The 25,457-nt window shown below is 53.8% G+C and overlaps 1 protein-coding gene across 2 annotated transcripts in view; it reads left to right on the forward strand.

Annotated features, from left to right (window-relative positions):
* MAD1L1 (mitotic arrest deficient 1 like 1) overlaps nucleotides 1-25,457 on the forward strand; it is a 368,629-nt gene that overhangs the window by 131,871 nt on the left and 211,301 nt on the right. For both annotated transcript variants that reach the window (XM_069486644.1, XM_069486645.1), the window contains exon 12: nucleotides 1,360-1,504. In XM_069486644.1, coding sequence (XP_069342745.1) covers nucleotides 1,360-1,504 — 145 coding nt within the window. The remainder of the gene's footprint in view (nucleotides 1-1,359; nucleotides 1,505-25,457) is intronic.

Genomic DNA, 25,457 nt, shown 5'->3' on the forward strand with positions numbered 1-25,457 from the left:
ATCGGGTGAACGTCGTGTTTTCTACCCTTATCTGTAACGCACCCTGCTGCCTGCCCTTGTCTGGGTGTCTGTCCTCCCCACCCCGGCTGGGTCCTGTCCTGGGAGCATTCTTGGGGAGCACCACCGTGTGGGCGGTGTTGGGTCTGGGGCTTGAGCATCGTGGGAAGCCACTTAGGCTGGATACCTGTGGTCAGTGTTGGGGTCAGGCTGGGTGGCGCCTGGCTCTGGGCACGTGCAGGGCAAGCAGGGTCAGGAGGTGGCCCTGGGGCCAGTGATCGAGGCACTTTACTGCCAGGCCACAGTTAGGAGGTTCACCTGTGACTGGTTGGGAGCCACTAGAGGCTTCTAAATTCGAGCGACCTGACCTTATCTGTGGTCTGAAGAGACAGCTGGGTACCCAGTGGTGGAGGATGGGCCGAGTGAGAGCCGTTGAGAGGCCGTTGCGGTTACTTAGGTGAGAGGTAACCACCTCCTGAACAGGCTGTGGGGAACGTAGAGGGAAAAGGGGATGTTTTTGTTTCTGTTTTTTTAAGAGATGAGGGTCTCGCTCCTGCCCAGGCTGGACTGGAGTGGCACGATCATAGCTCACTGCAGCCCTGAACTCCTGGGCTTGAGTGATTTTCCTGCTTCTACTTCCCGAGTACCTGAGACTCCAGGCACACGCCACTGCGCCTTCCTAATTTTTCTGTTTTTATAGAGTGGGGGGGGTCTTGCTGTGTTGCCCAGGGTGGTCTCAATCTCTTGGCCTCAGGTGATCCTCCTGCCTCAGCCTCCCAAAGTGCTGGGATTATAGGTGTGAGCCACCTTGCTTGGCCAGGAAAAGGGACCATTTAAAACACAGAATTGAAAGAAAATGGGAGAGGCTTAGCTAAGCCCGGCCTCTCTGGAGTGGCCTGGCAGGAGGCACCGTGGGTCCACAGTGCTCACTGACCAGCTAGGGTTTCTGCTTTGCAGAGTGTTTTTGGAACAGGCCCCCACTGGGTGCCTCGAACTCGATTCCCCCCATGTTGCACATCTGTGCCGACCGTGATTCAGATGGGAAGTGCTTGCTTTGCAATCTAGCTCATTCAGAAGTCCTGTCTCCCCAAGCACTGCCTTGCTGACAATTTTTTCCATTGTGTGTGGAGTTGAGCATCCCCTCCCCCTGCCTGCTGTGTTCTGGGATCACCCTGGGAGCCTATTTGAAATCTAGAAACTCCTGAAAGGCCTTAAGTAGCTATTCAGGAGTGAGGAAATGACAGTGGGTAGTTGCACGTGCAGCTCTATTTTAGGATGTCCTGGTGGGCTCTCTCGTTGGGCCGGGGTAGGGGGTGGTCACGCCAGGCCTCATCACACTGCCCTTTTGCCTTTCCCATGCAGCGCTCGGGGGCTGGAGCAGGCCAGGCAGCAGCTCCAGGAGGAGGTCCGCCAGGTCCGTGGTCAGCTGCTGGAGGAGAGGAAGAGGCGTGAGACACACGAGGCGCTGGCTCGAAGACTCCAGAAGCGAGTCCTGCTGCTCACAAAGGTACGGGTTCGAGGAGGGGCAGCCAGGCCTCCCTGCCCACGTCCATCCTCGCCCTCTCCTCTCTGTGCACCTGCCTTCCCAAGGTCTCTGCCAAGCTATGTGCACTTCCCAGCCACCGGTGGTTTATGCCACAAGCTCATATCAGCACAAGATCCTCACCCCCAGCAGGAAAGCGTCTTGGCAGTTTGGTCAGGGGGTGCACGTCTATCCCAGGTTGCCGAGAGTTCCCCCAGCCCCGGTACCCGTGGCACTCTCAGAGCCTGGTGTGGGTCCCGCGTTTCTCAGTTCCTCTCTAGCATTCTAGCGTCCACGCCTGGCCTGGTGTCATGCCCGGGGTGAGCTTATTGTGCAATCGCTGACCCTCTGCAGGGTCCTGTGTCCCTCTCAGTGGGTCAGCCTCTCCAGACGCGGTGGGCAGAGCGGTCTTTCCTCCTCTGCCACCCAGTGAGTGCACATTAAGCTGCAGTGGGTTTTTGGCCCAGGCTTTGGGATGGAGACTGTCACTTGTTTCCAGGTGTGTTGGGCAGCATCTGTTCTTGTTTCCAGCCGGCCGTGGGCTACTCGGTCGCCGTGTTCTCTCTAATTGTCCCGTGCCTGAAGGGGCTCTGATGTCTGGCTTGATAAGCAGAGGCTCTGGAGCGTGAATGGCTTTTGTGAGTATTGTTTAAAATGATGGCTTGGATGCTGAAATTTCAGACGATGAGGCAGGAAAAAGCCGAATCTGTCCCCAAATGCTCTCCAGGCCAGGCCTGGGTGTCCAGCTGTCCAGCTAATGCTGAGTAGGCAGAGGGGCTGTGTTGCCCGCCTGCCTGTCCTGGGGAAAGATGGTGCCCCTGGGGAGAACCAGGAGTTGTGCCTGACAAATATTTGCCTGTTCTTAATTGTTTTTTATGAAAACCTAGGCTCTTTGCTACTGAGACCTCCTGTTTATGGAGCTTTTAGAAAACGAGTCATATTTCAGCTACTAAAAGCTGCTGTTTTATAGCTTCTCCAGCACGTTCCGTGGCAGCACCATGCTGTGTCTTAAAAGAAAGCCTCATGTTCGTCTTGGTGTCACGTGGGGCTTCCTGGGACATGGGCTGGGGCCGGCCCCACATGTTGACTCTGAAGCCCTGGCTTTGCAGGTGGACCCCAGAGAGAGAGAATTCCAAAAATGTCCTCACACGGCAGCTCCGTCGGAGTTCTCTGCTTCTCTGGTGAGGAAGAGAGCCCCGCCATGCTGCTCGGTTGGTTACTGAGTTCCTACATGTGTCTGCCAGTGTGAGCTTCCAGACGAGGTACGTGAGGCGTGGGCAGCACAGACGTGTGGGCACAGCCGTCACGGGACTCACATTTGGGGTTGGGACGTAGCAACCAGCAAGCGCCCACTAGCCAGCCCTACAGGAACAAGCACAGGCTGCTGTGAGGGGATTGTCTCAGGAGGTGCTGTTTAAGCAAAGACCTGAGGATTCACTGTTTATGGAAGTGTGCGTGGAGAATTTGGCCTTTTCTTGTACAGAACTGAGACTGGGGGAGTGGAAGGATGTTGTCATGAAGGTGCTGCTGGTGTCAGCGTCCAACCTGTGGAGCCAGGGAAGGACAGGGCGTGGTCAGCAGGTCTGCCTGTGGGCGCAGCTTGTGGCCCGAGCCTGAGGAAACCTTGACGGCCGGGGGAGGCGCTTGGGCCTGGCTGTCAGATGGGGGAGTCAGGCTGTGCTGGGGTGGGAGCAGGACAGCAGGACACCTTAACTTGACCTCGGGGTGTGGGATGGGCTTGTGCTGTGGTCCTGGGACTTGGGACTCTCAGAGCTTCCAGAGGGTGGAGGAGTGCAGGAGAGCCTGGCCTTTCTCTGAGATCTCAGAGATGCCGGCAAGTCCCTCTGGGTCTCTGCTTTGCCATCTGCAGAACAAACAGCTCAGACTGGGTGACCTGGGGTCCCTTCAGGTGTGTCTGCGGTCTTTCCCGCTGCAGTGGCTTAGTGCACCAGCCTCGTGGATGTTTGTGTGGACATTGCTCATGCGGCATACAAGACCCACAGAAGACACGGTCTGTTGCCCCCTCCTTGAGGGAGCCCTGGGGAGCTCTGTGCCAAGGAAACAGAGCTGCCCGTGCTCTGGACGGGCTTGTGCCCACCAGCATGTGAGCTGTGAGCATCTCTCAAGTTTGGCCCACGAACTGGTCAGCTGTGTCCATGGCGGCCTCGACTGTGCAGCTCTCTTAGGAGAAGAGGCGGCTTCCGGCAGGTCATGCCAGCCCTCTCAGCTGCCGTTAACAAAATATCATAGCCCCGGTGGCTTATAAAGAGCTGACCTTTATTTCTCACTGTTCTGGGGGCTGGAAATCCAAGGTCGGGGCGCTGGCAGGTTCAGTGTCTGGGGGAGCCCACTTCCTGTTCACAGCTGGCACCTTCTTGCTGTGTCCTCACATGGCACGGGGCACCAGTCCCACGTGCAAAGGCTCTGCTCCCACCACCCGGTCACCTCCCAGAGGCCCCCCCTCCTAATACCATCACCTCGAGAGTTAGAGAGTTTGGGGGATGGGAGACACAGATATTGAGAACATAGCACAAGTCTGTCAGGGGAATCCAGCATGAGGCTGACGAAGCTGGTTTAGAAGTTTCATGGGTAGATGTCGGTTTCATTCTGTCCTCCCCCAAGGTCTCATTCCTGAATGGGCCCTCACAGGCCAGAATGGCCCTTGATGGGGCCCAGAGCCCCTCCTGTGCTGGCTGTCTCAGCAACCCCACCCCAGCCAGATCCTGCTGCCTCCACTGACAAGCCAGTGACTCTCTCTCTGTCACATATGTAGTATATGCAGAGAGCTTAGCGTGGCACTGGGCACACACTGAGTGCTCTAAGATCTGCGCACAGTTGTGTGTGTGTGCACCTGTTACCTGGGCTGCACTATGCTCAAGTCCCCCCTCCCCCCATGGCCACGCCCTCAGCCAGGTGGCCAGGGGCTGCCAGGGCTCTCCACTGTACGGTCCCCCCCAGTTTTGGAGGATGCCTCCCTGACTCCCAGGTGGGGCCTTCTCTTCTTCCTTGAAATTGTGAAGAGTTCAGAGAGTTCCCGTGTTCCCTGCACCGTGTCCCCTGTCACAGTTTGCGTTAGTGGGGCACATCTGATGCAGTCAGTGGACCAGCATCAATGCGTGATTACAAACTGGAGTTCATACTTTCTTCAGATTCCCTTAGTTTTTGACTCATGTCCTTTTCCTGTTCCAGGACCTCGTCCAAGTCGCCATGTCACATTTAGGCGTCATGTCTCCTTGGGCTCCTCTTGGCTCTGACAGTTTTTCTCAGCCTTTGTGATGACCTTGACAGTTTGGAGGAAGACTGCTTGTGTGTTTTGTGGAACGTCCTCTTTGGGAGTGAGCTGATGTTTCCTTGTGACTGCCTGGGGTTGGGTGCTGGGGAGGAGACTGCAGGGTGAGGCGCCTTCTCCACGCAGGCCCCTGCACGCTCTCCACGTGGCTCTCGGGAGCACATCTCGGCCGACGGCCCACAGGCGCGGGGCAGGGGTTAGCGCCTGCGTGAGGGCACAGCGTCCACAGGAGAGTCCTCAGCTTGGGAAGTTTGTCTCTGCTCCCTCGTGTGTTTACGTGTTCAGTCATTTGTTTATAGCAGATGGTCTCGTGGGTATTTATTTCAGATTTTGGGTTTTAATGCAATGCTTCTGTATTGTGGTGCTTTGGCATTGGCAGCTCTGTCAGTTGACTCCTGGGTCCTTTTGACATGCCCCTGTTGTTGTGTGAGGCGTGTGTGTGTGTGCATGCATGCATGTGTGTGTGTGTGTGTGTCTGTCTGTCTTTGCGACTGTGTCTGTGTGTCCCTCTGTGTATGTCTGTGTGTCTCTGTGTGTCTGTTTGTGTCTGTCTCTGTGTGTATGTGTCTGTGCATCTCTATGTCTATGTGTGTCTGTGTCTGTCTCTGTGTCTATGTGTGTCTGTGTGTGTCTGTGTTTGTGTATGTGACTGAGTGTGTGTGTGTGTTTGTGTGTGTGTGTGTGTTTCTGTGTGTCTTTGTGATTTGTTGGTTTTGAGCACCTCTATCCTTTTGGTGCTAAGACTGTGCTATAAGACACTCCAGGCTCCTGCTGTATGTTTCCTGCCTGGTCCCAGCACCAGCCGTTCTCCAGGGATCCCTGCCTCCTTTGCTTGCAGAATGGTGTTAGAAACCAAGATCTGGGCTCCAGATGTGTTTGTTGATAGTTGGGTGCTGTTGATTCGAGGCCTTCTCAGCTAAGAGAGCCAGGAAACATATGTGTGCTAACTCATGTAATTACACACGTCTGTAAGTGCTTCTCCGTGCAGCCCTCTGTGTCTGTTACACTGAACACGAGTTCGTGCTGGCGTCCTCAGCTCCAGCGCAGGCCACGCGGATCCTTCCCGTGTGCTGACTCACACTCCCGCAGCGAGGAGCCCGGCCCCCAGCGCTCACCATCCATTTACTCAGTGGTTCACTCCTAGCGAAAATGTGTAGCAGTATCAGAATTGGTAGCACCAACTGATGGTTTTTTAAAACTTCTTATTTTGAAATATATGTTGATAGGAAGTTGCCAAGGTAGTACAGGGAGGCTGCTTGTATGCCTCATGCAGTTCCTCCCAGTGGTGACATTTTTGTAACCAGAGTAGAAAATCAAAATGAGGAATTGAATACTGGTACCGTATGTGTAGTTCTATGCCTTTTGTCACGTTGGAGACATGTAACCACTGCACAGTCCAGGTACAGAAGCCTCCATCCCCACCTTGTAGGGTCACGTGACCACTACATGGTCCAGGTACAGAAGTGTCACCACCACAGAGGTCTCCCTGTGCTACCCCCGCCCCCAACATCCCCAACTTCTGGCAACTGCTAATTTGTTTTCTATTTGTAAATTCCTGTCATTCAGGAATGTCGTGTGGATGGGATCTCACGGTACAGAACCTTTGACATTGGCTTTGGACACTAAGCACGATGCCCTTGGGATCCACCCAAGTTGTCTCTTGTCAGTAGTTTGTCCGTTTTGGCTGCTGAGTCATGTTCCATGGTGTGGGTGGATCACAGTTTTTTTAACTGTTCACCAGTTTTGGGACATTTTCATTGTTTTCAGGTTTTGCTATTACAAATAAAGCTGTAGTGGTGTGCAGGTTTTCGTATAGACGTGAGTTTTATTTCTCTGGGATAGATAGACACCCAGGAGTGCAGTTGCAGGGTGTCAGGCAGTGACCTTTTGAGCTCAATCTCTGGATCCCAGATCCTCGGCTGTCCACTGCGAGCTGGGGCAGGAGGCTCCTGGGCAGGCGAGGGGTGGAGTTCTCCCCACAACTCACCTCGTCTTTGCCTGTGGGGACAAGCTTCTCCTTGTGGGGCTGGGCTGCTGGCTGGCTGCCCGGCACCGAGGCCCTGAGTTCCTCTTGAGGCAGGAAAGCCTGTCCCTGGGGCAGGCACGGGTTGGGATGCCGTTGGGGAGCGTGGTCATTCCCCAGGCTCTGGGGCCACTAGCTTGTCTTGATGCCATGACATCACCGCAGACCGCCACAGCAACAGTGCAGAGCCTGGAGTTCAGTGGGCTGGATTCTGGGGAGATGGCTGGTCCCATGCTCTGGCAGGTCTCGCAGGACTGGGATCAGGGTGTTGGGTCAGCTGTGGGGCTCTCTTCCAGGGGACACATCTCGTCGGGACACAGTCCCGTCCTGAGGCTGTAGGCGGGCTGCTTCCTTGCTGGTTGCCTTGTCCCTCATCCACAAGCTCTGGAGGGACCAGGGTTGGGACACAGTCCAATCCTGTGGCTATAGGCTGACCGCTTTCTTGCTGGCTGCCTGTCTCCCAGAGGAACTGCACCCCTTCTCCTGCTCCCCGTGTGCCCCTGCCCCCCAGCAAGGGGGCTCGAGACCCTCAGGCTGCAGGTCTGTCTCACTTCTCCGTCTGCCGTAGCTGTCTGGGCGCTCATGTGATCAGACTGGCCCAGCAGATAATCCTGGATAACCTCCCTATTTTAAGGTCCTTCACCTGAGTTACACCCATGAGGCCCCTTTGCCCTGTCAGGTAGACACTTCCAGGGCCAGGGGTCGGGGCTGGGAGATGGCATCTGTCCTGGTGGCTGGGCAGGCAGCACAGTGGGCTGGAAGAGGCGGAGGCCATGGCCACACAGGGGTCTGCTCCGCCTGGCCTCACAGAGAGTCAGCCTGTGGGGGAGTCTCTGGGTCTTATAAGAGAAGTCAGCAATATGAATATTTAAAGGATGTGTCCCATCTCTGAGTCACCGTGTGCATCAGCGTGTTCCTGTGGGCCGGGCTTGGCTTGTGGCTGGTCATTGTGTGAGCCCCCTGCTCTGCTGTTCAGATCTCATCCTAGTGTGCAGTGCCCTGGCGTGATGAGGAACCACTCGTGATTCTCATCATCTGGGAGCCCCCACCTTTCCCAAACTGAGCCCCTTGGGCTTCTGTGTGGCTTGTGCCCAGCTTCCTTCTCGGGAAGCTTCTGCCATTAAAGTGCATGCCTTGAGCTCCCAAGGCAGGAAATTTCCATTCTCCTCTCTTCTGCTTAGCAGGTTAGAAGCCGATGGCACTTTCGAGTCCAAATCGGCCTCACCCCAGCCCATGCTGTGCTCACGGTCTTGCTCTGAGTTACCGAGAGGGTGGTATTGATTGCCTGGCACTGCCTATTTGTACTGACTGTCCCTCCGAGGCGTGCTTGTGCCAGATCGATCCCAATAGCCTGTGCAGCCTCTGGGCCTGGGACACGGGGTCCACCCTGCCGGCGGTGTGATGAAGCTGTTCATTAGGCCGGGCTGTGCGGAGGGTGCTGCGTGCTTGGCCACTAGATGGTTTCTGGAGGTTGATGGAGAAGCTCGGCTCTGGGGCATGCCGGACCCCTCGCCTGCTTGCTTCGGGCGAGCGGTACTTTCTCTTCAGGGTGCCCCCAGGGAGGCTCTGTTGGACCTCGGGGGTTTTCTGGTTATTGGTCTCTCCCTGTCCTTGCTGGGAGGTTCCCACCCATCTGGGGAGGGTACAGTGCCCTGGCCTGGGATCAGGCGGGTGGTGGAGCTCCTGGCTTCTGCGTCCCATCTATTTGTGTGCTTGACATTTAAGTGTATGGTGCTTGGAATATGCAATTTTATTTTGAGACCCTTATTAAGCGGCTCCAGTCTAAGGATTTAATTGTTACTGATAGCTAAGAGTATAATTACCTTGGTAAAATATCATGACTATTTTAAGCAATTGAAAATTGGCTTCTAGAACTGGGTGAACACAAACCATTTTCCTATTTGAAATGAGCTATTTCTAGCATGCCCCTAATATTCCATAATGTGGTCGCAGAATCTTGTTTATAGAACGTAAGGCTACCTTTTAGCAGGAAATTTTTTTAATGAAATACAAGTCGTCCTCCCTCCCCTTCCAGTACCTCATCTCCCGACTCTGGAGCGGATTGTTCTTTGGAGGTACCCTGGTTGTTGGTGAACAGGGTTGTTGGGTGTATAGCTCCGGGCACTTGGTGTGGAGTGGAGCCTCACAGGGCAGCTGCAGAGCACGTAGCTGGGTTGTCATGGTGACATCCTGCCCTGTGAAACCCTCAAGTGGGGAAATACATGTATTTCAGAGTTTTAGAAGGTCTGGATTTTGAGCTCTGGGCAAGTGTCTTACATCTGCACCAGCTGGGTGTTACTGTGAGCAAGAATGTTACCTTCTCTGGAGGCGGAGGTGACAGTAATTAACATTCTCCTTGCTCCTGGTTTTCTCACTTTCTAGGATCTGCTCACTTTGGTAGACTATCCTCTGTGAATTAGAAAACCCTCCACAAACATTCCTGATGATCCTACAGTTTCCTCAGTTAGTAAATACTGCTGGGCCTGGAGCTGGGGCTGTATGTGGGCCTCGGCAAAGTGGCCAGGACCTTGGAGCCGTGGAGAGCCGTGAGGAGTCTTGGGGAGCCGTGGGGTGCCGAAAGGAGGTGTGGGAAGCTGAGGGGAGCCATGGGGTGCTGTGGGGAGTCGAGGGGTGCCAGGTGGCCATGTTCACAGTGCGCAGTTCGGACGCTGTGGGTCTGGGGATGGCTGGCTCACAGAAGGGCTCCTGGCTGCTGCTGTTCAAGATCACATCTAGGGACAGTAGGCAGGAAGTACAGGGGTCCCTTGGAAGAGTTCCAGGCCCTTCCTGCCTCCTTCCTTGTTTGTTCCTGCTCAGAAGTGGCTCTTTTGGTGCTGAGCTCTCAGCCCGCCCAGCTGCGAGGGGGCCGTACCTGAGAGCAGCCTCCTTAGACTCTGTCCGCACATTCTCGAGCCTTCCCACAGAGTCTGGGGCGGAGGAGGATGGTTTTAGCTTAGGGGTCTCTCAGCATATTCTTCACTAACTCTGCCAGGACTTCCTCCCTTCCCAGGGTCATTCCTGCCCAGGACACTGCCCTGACATCCCCTGTCCTTTCCTGGCTGAGGAGCTCTGGCTGGACTTTGGTATTTATGTTATTTATTTTGAATAAATGTTGCTCTTTGTATTCCCTGTATTCACTTGACTGCTTTTAAAAATTGCCCATAATTACTTAGAAACTGCCTACAGATGGGGCTTTCCCGTGGCTGTTTCCTGTCGCAGTCGTTTGTCCAGCTGCGCACCAGCTTCCTTGGCTTCAGCGTCTCAGCTGGGCCTGCTGCAGGGCGGCCCCGTCTCCAGGGCCGAGGACAAGATGTGTCTGTGTTCATTGCCGAATCCCAGTGCCTTTCACGGAGCCTACCCGCTCGCAGGAAACGTGGCAGGCCACTCTTTTGTCCATAATGCGAGAAAGGTACACATCAGCTCTCTGGGATTCTCCCAGGTCTGTGGTTTTGTGAGATCTAGTCACTTCTCTGTAGGGTGGTGACAGGCCCCTCGTCACCTGGAGAAGGTGAGCTGTGGTTAGGATGGAGCAGTGGAGGCAGGCTGCCCCTGCGTGCCGAGACCATGGGTGGTTCTGGTTCGAGTGGTGCTGTGTGTCCTGAAGGAACGTGAGCAGGCAATGGGCTTTGTGCCCCGGCAAGGCAGAGGGGGGTGTGGACCCCGTGGACAGAGAGAGCAGAGCCTTGTGGGCGCCTTGCGCAGCCTGTACTTTGCCCAGCAGGGATTTAGAGATGGGCCCACGTTGCTGGAAAGTTTTTTTTTTAATGAGTTATTTTCATCTTTCCTCTAAGATAATATAGTGGAGTCACATGCATGTTTGTAGTCCTGTAAGTCATGTGAGTAAAGGGGAAATGCAGTAGAATCAGATTATACCTATTTGTTTTGTATTTACACAATGTAGGGAGCTTACACTTTAGAGACCACCCTAATAAGGTTCAACTTCCGCTATACCTTTTTCAGCAATAGAGGAGGTCGCTGTTTTCTCCAGGTGAGTACCGCTTCTTGTAGTTGGCCTAAGTTTGTTTCAAAACCCTGACCTACCCAAATGCTGTCTTTCGAAGTACTAGATTTCCTGCACAGCCTGGAGCGGTGGGACTGGAGCTGGGTGGGGCCAGGTGGGGCCGGGGCTCCCAGGGTCCAGTGACTCTGCTGACTGTTAGCCCGAGAGCTGGGTTGGTGCGGGCAGTTGGGCTCCACCTGCCCTCCCTTGTGTCCTTTTGATTTTGACACGTTTTCATGGAAAACACTGTATGTGCAAAGATAGCCTAAAATATGTATGTATGGTTTAAAGAATAAAGCAAACTTATATCTCTGTTCCCAGGGTAAGAAATAGAAAGCGACCTCCATGGAGAAACTTCCCGATCTCCTAAACATGGGCAGGTCGAGCCCTCGTTGTTCTCTTTAGCTTTATCACATGGTATGGTTCTGTGGCTTCTTTTTGTTTTTAACATTATTGTCTTGACATTCGTCCTTGCTAACGTGGTCCATTCTGCTCGCTGCTTTTGTAATCTTACATGGAATGAATATGTCGTGGTTTAGTTATCCCTTCTCCTCTGGGTGGACACTTCGGTTTCCTGGCTTTGCCGTCTCAGCGCTGCGGGATATTGTGGAACGTGGCTCCTCGTGTGTCCACGTTCCGCCTTCCTGCGCCATGGGAGTGCTTTTCTCACTGATCCGTGTTGAGGTTCAGGGTGCAGAGATGACAGTCCCAGGGCAGGTCAGCAAGCAGGTAGCCCACAGCCCCCAGAGCCCCCGAGCCGGGTTCCAGTCATGGCTGAGCCCCTCCCTGGCTTTGGCTTCACCTGTTTCTAAAGGTGCCGTGAATGAAATCACACAGCCTGCACTCACTCTTCTGTATCTGGCTTCAGCTCCATAACCTTCTTTGTGAGATTCATGCTGTTGTTGTGGTATAGCTGAAATTCGTTATTTTTAAAATTACGCTGTTTTCAGTTGTATAAATATATCACTTTTTCCATATACTCGATTGCACATGACATTTGGCTGCTTTCCAGCTTGAGGATACTGTGATTGGTGCTGCTGTGAATGTTTTATATGTGTAGTGTTTGGTGCAGCCCCCGGGCTGACCTGCGCCGGGCACGCCCGGGTGTGGCACATATCCAGGTTCGGGGGACTGCTGCCACCTGTCTCCAGAGCTACTGTGCCAGCTTCTGCTCCTCCCGGGAGTGAGATGAGTTCCTGTCCTCTAGGTCCCTCCTGCCTCTGGCTTTCCCCAGGGGCTGGGCTGTCGTGGTGCAGTGTGGTTCTGATCTCCCTGATGTGCCATGAAGTCGGGCTCCGTTCTCTGTGCGTGTTGGCCGTTTAGATCTCTCCTCGTGTGACCTGCCTGCTCAAGGTTTTGCCCCATCCCCTTTTTGGGTTTTAAATGGTTGTTTGCCTTTTTCTTACGGAGCTGTAGGAGTTCTTTATCCTGGATAGGAGAACTTTTGTTGGAGGTATGTATTCAGATATTTTCTCCTAGTCTGTGGCTTGCTTTTTCTCTCTTTTAATTTTGTCTATTGTTGGACATAAATTTTAGATTTTTTTGTTTTTTAGAGATTGGATCTCACTGTATCACCCAGGCTGCAGTAGTGGCACGATCATAGCTCACTGCAGCCTTAAACTCCTGAGCTCAAGCAATCCTCCCACCTCAGCCTCCTTAGTAGCTGGGACTACAGGCGTGCGCCATCATACTCAGCTAATTTTTTTCTTTTTTTTCTGTAGAAATGGGGTCTTGCTATGCTGCCCAAGCTGGTCTTGAACTACAGGCCTCAAGTGATTGTCCTGCCTCAGCCTCCTGAAGTGCTGGGGCTACAGACTTGAGCCACTGTGCCTGACCAGAAGTTTTTAATGTCAATGCAGTCTAGCTTATTGATTCTTACATTTCTGTTGGCACCTTTGGAGTCTTGATCAAATAATCTTGACTACCAAAGTCATGGAGATATTTAACTGTTTTCTTCTAAACACTTTTTTGTTTTACATTTTACATTTTGATCTAATGTGAATCTGGAATTGATTTTTGAATATGATGTGAAATAGGTGTGAAGATTTGATTTTTCCTCTGTTAAACACGCAGTTGATCTGGCACCTTCTCCACGTGTCATGCTGTTTCCCCTTTGTGGGTGGCTCAGCTTGCGGACTGTGTCCTCCACTGGCTCTGTCTGTCTGTCCGCTTCCTAGCACTGACCACGCTGTCCTCCTCAGCACTTCGTTGTAATGTTTCGATACCTGCTAGTGAAATCCTCCTGATTTGTTTTTGTTGTTTAAGATTCTTTTGTTATTTTTGTTCCTTTGCATATCCTTATATAGAATCGGTTTGTTAATTCCCACGAAAACTCTGCCGGAATGTGATTAAGATTGCAATAAATTTTAAAATTATTTTGGGGAGAAATAACAACCCAACGTGATTTTGTCTTCTAAACCATGAACATTATATTATATAGTCTACCATTTATTTGAATGGTCTTTTAATGTCTCTCAACAAGTTCTATGGTTTTTAGGGTAGAAGTCTTACATATCATTGTATTCACTGTATTTTTTCCCTGAGTATTTTCTACTTTTGATGCAGTTTTAATCTTTTAAGGCTTTTATCTTCTGTCTGTTTGTTACCGGTGTTTGGAAATCCGGGTGGGTCTTGTCTGTTGACCCTGTACCTGACGACCTCGCTGCGCCGGTGGTTTGCCACATGCACTGTCGGGGCCCCGAGAGCCGTGCTGTCCCGGCCTTCCCTCTCCGCTGCCCTTCAGGACTGGCTGGTAGTGACGCCTGGTCTCCCTCAGATCCTGGGGCAGCTTCGTAACTCGCCGTGCGGCGTGGTGTGTGCAGGTGTCGGGCAGGTGCTGCTTGCTGGAGCAATCCTCTTCTGTTTCTCCTTTCCTGAGAGTTTCTGTCATGAGTGCCGACCCCATAAATTTTGCTGTGGGTTATTTTTGTTATTGCTCAGTTCAAAGTATTTTGTGATATTTTCTCTGGGTGTAGAAAGGCTGACCTTTAAGCGGGACTTAGGATGTTCAAATTGGAAAGCTGAAGGGGAATTGTGAAGGAAAAACCCAAACTCGTTAAACTTTTCACTCCACAAATTTGTCTCGAGCACCTCCCGTGAGCCCGGCACTGCCTAGGTGCTGTTGACAGTGAACCCCACGGTGATGATGGGGGACTCCAGGGGTCCTTCCTAGTGGGGCAGATGGCAGACAACTTGACCTACAGGTTGTGAGGTGGGGGGTGCCTGGAGGTGGTGCCCTGAGGCAGCCCCTGTCTGCAGGGATGGCGGGTGACTTGCTGAGCCCCGAGGGAGGCTAAGGGGAGAGCGAGTACAGATCTTGGGGGAAGGTAGTTGAGAGAGGCCCCATGTGTCTGTCACCGAGCTCCCCGTGGCAGCACCTCACGTAGTCACAGTGCAACGTGAAGACCAAGAACTCGGCATTAGTGCCGTGTGCGTGTCGCTCTCTGCGCTGTCCCCTGTGTAGATTCGTGCGACACCATCTCCCTGTGCTGCCCATAAAGCCACACCCACCCCGTGGCCTCTACTGCCAATCTGTTTTCATCTCTGGTAATGGTGGCATTTTAAGAATATTACATAAATGGAATCATATAGTAGGTATGATTTTAATACATACTATTTATTCTTAATTTTTATTTTTTAAAATTTATAAGCTATTTTTAGGGCAGTTTTGGATTATGAAATTGAGCAGAAAGTACAGAGCTCCCTCGTGCGCCCGCCACCTCCCCCTGCCCGGCAGCGTCCTCTGTTACCTCCTCACTCTGGTGGTCTGGGACGTGGTTACGGTTGATGAACGGTCGTGACGTGTCATTGTTTGCTAAAGCCCCAGTTTATGTGAGAGTCACTCTGGTGGTCACATCTGGGGGGGCTGATGGATGCATGACATCGTCTGCCCACTGTTGCAATATCACAGGGACTTCTTTCTCTGCTGTAAAAACCCGCTGTGCTCTGGCTCATCATCCCTCCCCCAGCCTGACCCCTGCTCACCCTTCCCTTGTTTGGCCTTTTCCACAGGGTCGCGAGTTGGTGTCACAGTATGCAGCCTTGTCAGACTGGCTGCTTCCACTGGGCAGGACGTCTGCGAGGTTCCTCCGTGGGTTTTCATGGCTCGATTGCTCATGTCTTGCTGCCACTGAACAATACTTCATTGTCTGGATGTTCCACAGTTTGTCCCTCACCTACCGAAGGACTTTTGATTGCTTACAGGTTTTGGCAATTTTGAATAAAGGTGCTCAAAACGATAAGTTCTGAAGTCATTTGGGCAGATATCTGAGTGTGGTTCCTGTCTGCCTTCAGTGCCAGCTCACCCTTGAGTTAGGTTGTCGCCCTCCTCTTAGCGAAGCTTTTCACACTCAACATTTTCTTTCCTTTTAATAAAAGCTCTTAAAAGCCAGGGGCTTATTTCTGTTTACAAATGAGGAAACTGGAACACAAAGAGCAGGTAGGTAGTGGGGTTGGAGGTGGGGAATTGAGAGGGAGCCCCCTGCCCTGCTCTCGGCCCTGGCTGCTGTGGGTGCCCCACTGGCCTCCTCACAGCCGCAGTGGCTGCTGGTCCAGACTGCCTGGGTTTTTGGTTTCCGTTACCCCCCTGGGCATCTCTGGCCACACAGAAACTCTGGTCCTGGTCCTGGTCCTGGTCCTGGTGTTGAGTGGGCCTTGTTCTCCTCTCCCAGGCGGTCCTGAGTGTTGGGGGCCCCCCAGGCTTGCGCAGGAGCCATGGGAGCTCCATGGTGGCATCAGTTCTGGGTGGGCACCGTCCTCGCTCATTTGGGGGCCCCGGGGTCGCTTTGCTCATCCTGGAAGCAGCCTTGCACTTCCTCCTGCTTCCTTTCCGGGCGCTGCTCATGGCTCCTTTACCTGCCCCAGCAGGAAGCTCAGTCTGGTATTGGCTCTTCCTTCTCCTTGGCATCTGAGCGTGGCACTTTGCTGAGGTTGTGACACCCTGCCCTCTTACCTAGAGGGAGCAGGCTGTGTCTGTTCCTCTTGCAGCAGAACGTGAAAGTGCTGCCTGTGACTGCCCATCCTCCTCGCCAATTCCCTCCTCAGGGCTACGGCTTTGTAAACTCCTTGACAGGATTTCTCGTGTATACTTTTTAATGCTGAAAATATGTAGTCTTAGGTAGCCCAAAGGAAACATTTAAAATACTTAATTCCTGCCCTGACTTTTGGAAGTGCCTCCTTTGCAGCTCTGCAGCTTCGGCCCCGTCTCCGCACTCTATGTGCGTTCCCTTTGCAGCTGCTCGGGCGTGTGGGGTTGGTGCCAGGGCCCCCGTTTAGCTCAGTAGATTGAGGCTTAAGAGTGGTTTGGAGACTTGGCCATGGCCACCTGGTGGGCCTTGATGCCAGACACTTAATCTTTTATTTCCATCGTGCTGTCAAGCCGTAGCCTGCAGCCAGCACCCCCGTAGCTTGCTCTGCACGTTGGTCATTGTTGCCGTGTGTCGGTGGTGGGAGGACGCTTGCTCTTGATCCTCTGTGTACATGTGGAAACCTTCCTGTTGGGCCCTGGGGTGTGGGCAGGCTGGGCCTGGCTTGCGCAGTACTTAGTGCCTGTCCTTGCTGGGGCAGAGGAGGTGCTGAAGTCGCAGCTCCTCACAGCACCGTCCTCACACTTCTCCTTGTTAGGAAGCCGTATTTTCAGGGTTTCTCATGCCAGGCCTACGCCCTTAGTGGTGTCCTGGGTCCCACATCCTGGCACAGGTTCTGTGGGGGCTTGCAGACGTGTGCTGCACTGAGTTTTACCACAGCCCTGGGGCCCTGTCACTTGAGCTGGGCCAAAGTGCCCTCCCTCCACGTCCCAGGCGCAGTGCAGTGGCTGGGCCTCCGCTGTGGTGCTCCTGGTTGGCCGCTTTCTGGGGCCTCGGCTTTAGATGAGCTTCTTTCTGTCCTTGGCGCCAGCCTGTCTTGTTGCTCCCACTTTCTGTGAAGGTTCCTGAGCAGAGGGCTTGAGACAAGACTCCAGGTAACCCTTGTCTGGGTCCCCTGGAGCTCTGGGCCCGTGAGAGCTGACCACACATGAGCCCGGTGGAGCAAGCCGTGGCGGTTTCCGAAGACACTGAGCGATGACAGAGTGAGAGTTAGACACACTGCATGGCCCTGGCGACATGCAGTGCACCTCATTGTCACACTGCCTTCCCCATTTCATTTGAGAAAAGAGAAAACTGAAGTTCAGAGAGGTTCGGTCACCTGCAGGGGTGTGATCAGAGGCCCCATCCCTGGTCCCCTCTGGAGCCCATGCTGCTGCTGCCCTGCCTGCCCTTGGAGGAGATGCAGATGGTTCTGTGCCGGCGAGTCACGTGGGGCCTTGCCAACAGCAGAGTTTGACATAGCAGTTCTGGCACGGGGCATGCGAGCTGCATGTCCAGCCAGCCCCAGGGGTGGGCCCCTGAGCAGGCCTGTGGCCAGTGCTCAACAGCAGAGGTCAGGCCATTTTGTTTGTTGAGTGTCTTCCACATGCCCAGTGTTGTTCTTGCACGTGTTGCCTTGCTGCCCTGATGGGTGGAGCCTGGCTGTGCCTCCTCCTATCCTCTCAGTGGTGACTGAGCTGTGTGCTGTGCACCCGGGTAAGGGACAGGAAGGGGCGGGACCAGTTGCTGCCCTGGGCCTCTGAACTCCTCTCTGCTCTTTGGTTGGCTTTGGTCTCCACTCCCCCGTGGAGTTGGATCTTGGGGCACAGCCACTATGGGGCATTGAGGAGCCGCCCCTCAGCATTGGCGTGGCCTCCCCTGCCATGTGCATAGCAAGGGCATGATGCAGTGATATTCACAGCTCAAGTGCAGAGTCAGACCCTGCTTTTTTTCTTATTTAAAATACATCCCTTCACGTTTCCCTGATATTGGTAAGAAGCCTAGAGAAAGGGTAGTGAGACGTTGCCGGCCCTGGATTCTAATTCAGCATTTGTTGTGCTTAGCGAGATGGATCTCGTCCTCCCACAGATAAGCAGGGTCCTCTTGGCTTTGAAATTTAATTTTTAGGTGTTAATATATCGCCCTTTCAGGTTACCTTTCTAGGCTGACATTTCCATTATGTCCATTTAAGAAAAAAAAGTCCACTGGTTTTGTTATGGGAAAATGCCATTTGCAAAGTTATTAGAAAGCCAGCCTTGTCACAAATATTATTGTGTCTTCCCACCAAGAGGCGGGAAGACACAAGGCAGCTAGAACTGGGTCGTGGCAAAAAGATAATTCCAGGGAGAAAAGCAATTTTAGGAAATATAATAAAATCAAAACAAAATGCCTTTTATCCCTCTCCAGTTTGAAGATGATTATTAAGATAGCACTTGTGGGTGTGTGGGCCAGAGGTGCCTGCAGGATGCCAGGAAGGAGCTGGCGGGTCCTCTGTGGGCTCGTGCCCTGCTCGGGGCCCTCCCGGCATGGGCCATCCCACTCTCAGCCTCAGGGTGGGCACAGGCTGGAGGCTGCGTTCTTTGGACTCAGATAATCCTGTCTTTGCTCCTGGCTAACTTTTATTTGCTCTCAGAAGAGAACACAGTCCCAGCCCCCACCCTGACTACCAGGAGGGCTTCCTGGGCTGTGGGACTGTAGTCCTGTCTGGGAAGTCTGGGGAGCCCAGCCAGCCTGTGGCCGTGGGAGAGGTGGGTGGCAGGATGGGCGCCCGGCCGGCTGCTCCTGCACACGGGTGCTCTGCAGCACAGTCCTCCCCAGCCCTGGCCGGCTGCCCCTGCACACGGGTGCTCTGCAGTGCGGCCCTCGAGATGGTGCCAGTGGCACGCATGTCATCAGGAGCCCCAGTCCTTTTTTCTCTGTAAGTGGCTCCTGGATGCTGTCATTGAGACAAGACTGTCCCCTCTGAGTCTCAGCTCTGGAGGTGGTAGCTTAAGTCAGGTGCCCTCTGAGGCTCTGTTTAAACTGGACCTGTTTTCTTTTGCTAGAAGTGATGACTTGTTTCCCCACTTCTTGGGAGCAAATCCAACTTGAAGAGCTCAGTTAGGCGAACTTACTGACCTGTGCCTGTCACACAGACGGAAGGGCCCCGAGTCACAGGTTCCCTGGCTTGCTCACACTGTTGGAGCTAGATGTCGCCTCACCCCAGGGGCTGTCCCAGCCCTGCACCCTGTCTGCTTGGGGCAGCCGCAGAATCTGCACCTCCTCGTGCCCTGGCTGTGCAGGGAAGTTGGGGCCCTAACCTTTCAGCCTCCTCCACCACTCTTCCTTCTAACCCTCCTGCTGCACGCGCCTCAGCCTGCCCTGGGGCCTTTGCACGGCTTCTCTCCTCTCCTCTGCCTTGGCGCTCCCCTCCCCAGCTTCTGGCTCCCTGGCATCTTTTTCACCTTGGTCTCCTGTGAGGGCAGGGACCTCTTCTGTTTTGTTTAGGGGGCAGTCGGTCTTTGCATACAGTAGGCACTCGGTAACTATCTGGTGCATGTTGGACTCCTTCAACTGACAGGAGAAGTGGCTGAGGTGCAGGGGTGGCCTGCTGAGGTCACACAGCCCCAGGGAGCAGCATTCCTGCCCCCCTTGCTCATGCTCTTCCCTGCAGTGAGTGCTGGGTAAGACCTCATCTCACCTCTGGGCTGGCCCCCTCCCGCTGTCCTGCATGCCTCCGTGTGGCCTGTGGAAGGTGCGGCTTGCACCAGCCCCTGCCCAGGCCCCTGTTCCTACTCCTCTGGCTGCATCCCAGTGGGTTTTGGGGAAGTCTGAAAGTGCTTGCAGAAAGGTAGTCGATACAGATGTTTCCATTTTTGATGCTATGAGTTAAAATTAGCAACTTGGAAAATGGTGTTAATTGTCTTTTAACTTTCCCAACAGTGAAAGCTATGAGAGGCGCAGCTGTCAGTGCAGAGCAGGGAGACAGGCAGGACTCTGCCTGGCAGAGGGCTTAGCTTGTCCATGGCTTTGCGACATCCTCAGGGGTGCTGGGACCGGACTGGGTGGGATAGGCACAGAGACTCTGGCAGGTGCAGGGCAGGTCCAGTATTTATGGATAATTTTATTACTTTGTTCCTGGGCTTTTTGGCATTAAGTCTGAGTTTCTAAAATGCTGCAGCAAAACATCTTCAATCTTGTCTACGAGCTGTGTTGTACTTCCTTTAAGTTTGAACCCAAGGTGAGTGCTGCCCCGGCCTCTGCCTCGTCTACACCCGGATATCCATAGCCAGAGGCACCCACAGCGCAGCGTGGTGTGAGGCTGAGAAACCTGCAGCGTCCTGACTGGGAAGGAGCCCCCGTGGCTTTGGGAATTTTACAAGAAAGAGATTGAGGCTTAGAGAGGAGCCCACAGAGGCATCTCCAGTGGCTGGGCCAGGCCTGTGCCACCCAGCACAGGGGCCTTTGGCTTGGCCGAGGGTGACACGAAGGGCCTCCCCTGTCCCTGAGTGTCTGCAGGGTGTCTGGGGGCTGGGCCTAGAACATTCCTCCCCGACTCTCCGGCTCTCTGTAGCCTGACATTGTCCCTGTTTGTGCTTTAAGATCCCCTCTCGTTGTTGATAAAGGCCCGTTCTCTTTTTAACTCAGTTTTGAAGAAATCCAAATCTTTGAATAACCTTGGTCCTGAAGGGAAAGGAAGTTAGCTGCAGGTGAAAATTGATGGTCACGCTGAAAGGCCTGGTTCCCTGCCAAGCAGCCTACAGAGTGTTACTGCTAAAAATAGCCTCAGAGTCTCGGGGGTGGTGTTTGAATTGTCGCCAAGCCCCTCCTGGAGACATTCAGAGATGTCGCGATGCCACACAGCCTCCCCTGACTGCTCCAGCTGAGGTGCGTCTGCCTTGGGCCTGCGCGGCTGATGGCCAGGCCAGCATCCATGTTATCGTGCAGCTCCCTGTCAGTGGTGTCTGCACCCACTGGGTTGTCCTTGGTGTCACTGCACACCCAAGAATCCCAGAAGTTCCCTGTGCCTGGAGGGTAGGGCCCTGCAGAGTCAGAACATGGGAGGCTCTGGACTCCAAGCTTCCTTCTTCCTTCCTGCAGGGGCGGCAGGATGAGGCAGCTGTCCCAGGGCACCTGGCCTGGTGACTGGCCCATTGTTGGCTTTTAGTCATTGTGGTTTCTGTTGGAGCAGCCTGTGTTTCCAAGTAGTGGCTAATGCCAGAAGGATTAAACCCCATGCCTGGGCCCCACCCTGAGTGGAGACAGTGCGGGGACTGCCCCTGCCCTCAGTACCCCCAGCCTGGCTGTTTGCGCAGCTCTTCCGGGGTTGGAACGTATCTGCAGTGCTGGAGGGGAGCCCTTGCCTCCACCAGGCCTCTGAGCAGCCCCCAAGATCCTGCCCTGTCCCTTGTTTTCAGTATGGGCTCCTACCAGGTTTTCTCGGTCACCCAGATCTGCAGCAAATCGAAGGAGGTGGTGTGATGCATTAAAGATGTTAGTGACGTGCCATGTAAGCTTGTGGCAGTCAGATGTCCTCTGGGACGCTGACAGACGCATTGTCGCTGCTGGCGCTGGATGGTGCCAGGGCCTTCTTGCTTCTCTGCGGCCCAGGCTGTGGGGGAGCCGGAGGCAGGGTTGTAGGCCCAAGCCCATGACGCTGCCTCCACTGCAAGAGGACCCTGCAGTGGACCAGGCTGGTTCTTTCTCCTGCCTCCTTTTTGGAGACCTGTGTGGGTTTCTTAAACCTCATTTCTGGAGACACTTAAGAAGGCCCTTGGGGTTGGTGAGCTACTCTGGGCCTTTGGTTGCCCTTGGTGGGCGTGAACCATCTGGTGGGTTGTCACAGAAAAGTTGGCAGAACCCACAGGTGGCCCTCACTGTTCCTGCAAAGTGAGAAGGAGAGATGGTGTTCTCGGGGTGTGCTCTGAGCTAGGGGAGAAAGAGCCTGAGACTGGGAGTCAGGAAACCTGCCCTAGAGCCTAAACCGCGCTGCTCTGAAGCCTGGGCTCGCGTCCACCCCTTTGCTCTCTTTGCCTTTGTTCCCTCTCTCAGAGTGAAGCGTGCGGGCCTCGCCCCACCTCCACGCAGAGCTGATCCAGAGATCGCATGAGCCAATACCTTGAAAGTGTTTTTAAATCGTAATGTTCAAATACATATGGTTTGTAGTTCGTCACCAGCTCCCTCAGCAAACGTGTGGCCGGTTCTAGTCTAAGGTGACATGTGTTCCTGAAAGTCACCCTGTGGTGCAGAATCCCATTAGAAATGAGACAGGAACCTAGTAAAAATGGCGGTATGATTTACACCTATTCGGTGGTCAGGCTCGTGTAAGTGCCAAGATAAACGTGGCCCTCTACCTTGAAAAGACCTGCGTGCTTGTGGAAGTGGGTGCTGCCGCTTGTGCATCATTGTGGGAACAGGGAAGGGGGTTACCTGAAGTTGGAGGGAAGGCGTCGCACGGGTGTGCGCGGGCATGCTCGGGGGCCCTGGAGTGTGCAGCTTGCTGAAGGCTGGCAGTGCTGGGGTGTCTGCCCTCTGGGCACAGCTCTCCGCCTGCATCTGGCGAGGTGGTTCCTGACTGGGGGCCGCTTTTGCTGCCCTCAGCTTCCATGGGACAGCCCCTCCCGCATGGTCAGTAGTGTCAGGACAAGTCCCAAGTCTCAGAACTAGATGCAGCCAAGCTGACTGCCCGACCGACACATCTGCTTGCCCTGTGTTAGGCCTTGTACAGCGTTGTTGAAATTTATTGCCGTTAATCACATTTATTTTTTAGTAAATGTGTTAAGTATCTGGTATGAGAGGTAGGCGGCGTTCAATAATAGCTATTGCTAGCATTCATCAAATTAACTCCTTATTTTCATTGACATTTTTTATAATAACCCCATTTAAAAATAATTTGGAAAATTCTGAGCCAGGATTTGTAAAACCCCATTTCTGTGGCAAGGGAATCCGCAGTTGGATAAGGTTAAGGAACTTGCCCAGGTGAGCAGGGAGGATTCCCACCCCAGGTGTGCTGATGCCAGGCTGTTCTTTCCTTCCCACTAAGCTCCTCTGCACTCACTGTATCGCCCACCTTCTGTCCTGGAGGGGGGTGTCTGAGAGTGCGCACCTGTGCATGCCTGTTGTATGTGTGTACATGTGTGTGTGCCAGTGTGTGTCTGTGTTGTGTGAGCTCTGGGTGGGTGTGTGTTCATGTATGTCCGTCTGTGCTTGTGCTCTGGAAAGCCAGTTGTTCTATGCAGTTTGGCTGCTTTTCCCATGAGACCCTCATGGAACATTAAGCCTGGTGGAGGAGGACCGGGACTAGCCATTGTGATGGCTGCTAAGTAGCAATAAAACAGGATCTGTATTCACAGACCCAGAGTGTGCTCAGACCGGGAGGTATTAAACAGCATCCATCACCAGGCACAAAACAGACATAGGGAGAGCAGTGTGGAGTTAATGTTCTTTTGGTTAACTTCGCCTGTAAAAAACCAAACTGGCCCCAGTGAAACTGCAAGAAGGAGGAGAGGAAATTCTACCAGACCAAGGCAATCACAGCGCTGTCTGCAGAATGAGGCCCAGATGTCCTTACACCCTTGGGTCCATAGCATTGTCACGGGACCAGCTGTCAATTCTGCACTGAGTTGTGCAGCTGTGGGTCAGAGCAAGAGGTGTCTTTGGGTCCTTTGGCAGGACTCTTGTTGCTTGCTCTTGCCTTGGGTCAGCTTACACTGTGTCTGGAGAGCTGGGTTTTCTTGAAAAACCTAAGAATTTGGGAAGGGAGGTGCCTCAGTTAAAGACTTTTGCCCGGGAGGGTGGTGCCTAGTGAAACAGCTCAGAGGTTCAGCTTGGGAGGTGTACACTGGAGCACAGACTCGCTCCCAGATACCCCTTCATTGCTGATCCTGGAGCTCCTGTCTTCATCTGTGAAATGGGTGCACTCAGCCCCGGGGCTGTTGTTGGACCATGAGCGGTGGATACAGGTGGAATGTGAGTGGCTCAGTGGCAGGGGTCGGAGCGCTGACCCCTCCCCTTTAAGTCGAGGTGTCTTATCTGGGCGAGGGCCAGGTAGAGAAGGGAGAAGCCCTCTCCTGCCCTCCTGTTAGGTACTGTGGAATCTTTGAGGGAGTGACAGTGGGTTCCAGAAAGGGTTCCCCCACCCTGCCCCTGACCTGTGATTCTATGTTGGTGCCTTGGTTGCAGGCTGACGATACTTGCTCCTTGCCTACCTGCAACACTAAGTCAGGGTGTAGCACAAGGCAGATGTGTAAGGCCAGGGTTTGTGTCACTTCTGACACACCCAGTGGTCCTCGTAGGGGCAGTTGGCTCTGGAGGTGTTCTAGCAGCTTGTACAGGTGCTTTCCATGTGTAGGGCTTCGTTTCAGAAAAATATGAGAATTTAGAGTTCTGAGCTTTCCCCTTCCAAAGTTTTTTTTTTTTTTTAACTCTTTTAGACTGGAAGTTTCAAGGAAGTTTAGTGTGTTTCCAGCCTTTCTTGGGTGGTTCCCCAGCCAGAGCCTGTCTGGAGGGGTGAGGTGGGCCGAAGCCTGGGACACTGCAGAGTGCGGGCCTGGAAAGGGAGGCTTCTCCACTGTGCAGGGGGAGGGCAGGCAGGGGGACTTCAGCCCAGCTAGGGAACAGTGCCTGCTGGAGGACCACCCGCGTCCCAGGCTGGGTCTGGGGGTTCGCCTGGCACCCCCACTCCCACCGACGCCCCAGGTGCAGCTGGGCAGCCGCTCCAGCACTCGGCCAGCCTTCCCAGAGGACGTCTTCCCTTGCTGGGCCTCCATCTCCTCTACTGAACACAAGGAGCCAGCCCAGTGCCGTGGAAAAACTCATGAACAGGGCTATGGGTGGACTGCAGGACGTAGGGGAGCGACACATTGTGCTATCTTTTCTGGGGGTGATGGTGTGGTCCCCCATGGGGCCCCTGGGAGGGTGTTTGGATATAATTTCTGCTTAGGTCTCATCCTGCGCCCCCACGGCTGAGCACAGAGCCTGGGGTGGGCCTTTGGCTGAGGATGTCTCCCCGGGATGGGCCTGAAGTGGCATCCGACTAAGGCCGGGCTCCTTAGTGACAAATTGGCTCCCATTCCACTCTCCCTCCCCTTCCTTCAGGGATCCTGTTATACTTTTCACTTTGCTATGGGGCCTGCAAATCTCACTAAGTGACTGTCGTTTTTCGGGGACTTCCTCGGGTGCTATAATAAGCTTTATAAAGGGCTTTATCCATAGCTTTATGAAAGTCTCTAAATAAATTAGATCCACTGGTTAGCCTTCGTCAGTGATTTTTATTAACCTCCGGTTAAAGAAATATTGCTGGTTACAGAAGCATGATTTATTTCTGTATAAGCCAGCCTCGTTTAGCCCCTTGTAAGCTCCTGAGAGGGATGGCGCTATATAAATGCCAAGTGCTGGGCTTGTAATGAGAGGCGCGTATAGGAGGAGGTGGCAGGGGGCGTAAGAACCTGTCCATCCTGGGGCCTTGCCCTTGTGCGTGTGGTGCCTATGGGAGGGGGAGCGACGCCATTGGCCCGCACTGGTGGTCCTGGACAGGGTCCACCCTCACAAGTGCAGAGACACGCAAGGCCTGGTTAGGGTTAGGGTCAGGAGAGCAGGATGTGGAGCACTTGAGTGGGAGGTTGGTGGCCTTTCGTGCCATTGGTGTGTCTGGTAGCAGCAGCTCCTTTGCTGAATTACTTTGCCCTGGGAGATGATCAAACAGTGTGGGCTTTGCAGCGAGGGAGCCTGGGTTCAGATTATGACTGCAGCTATATGTCTTGGGCATGTGACCCCCCCACCCCCGGGAGCCTCTGTCTCCCCCG

Source organism: Eulemur rufifrons, chromosome 14 (assembly GCF_041146395.1).
Source record: "Eulemur rufifrons isolate Redbay chromosome 14, OSU_ERuf_1, whole genome shotgun sequence".
NCBI lineage: Eukaryota > Metazoa > Chordata > Mammalia > Primates > Lemuridae > Eulemur > Eulemur rufifrons.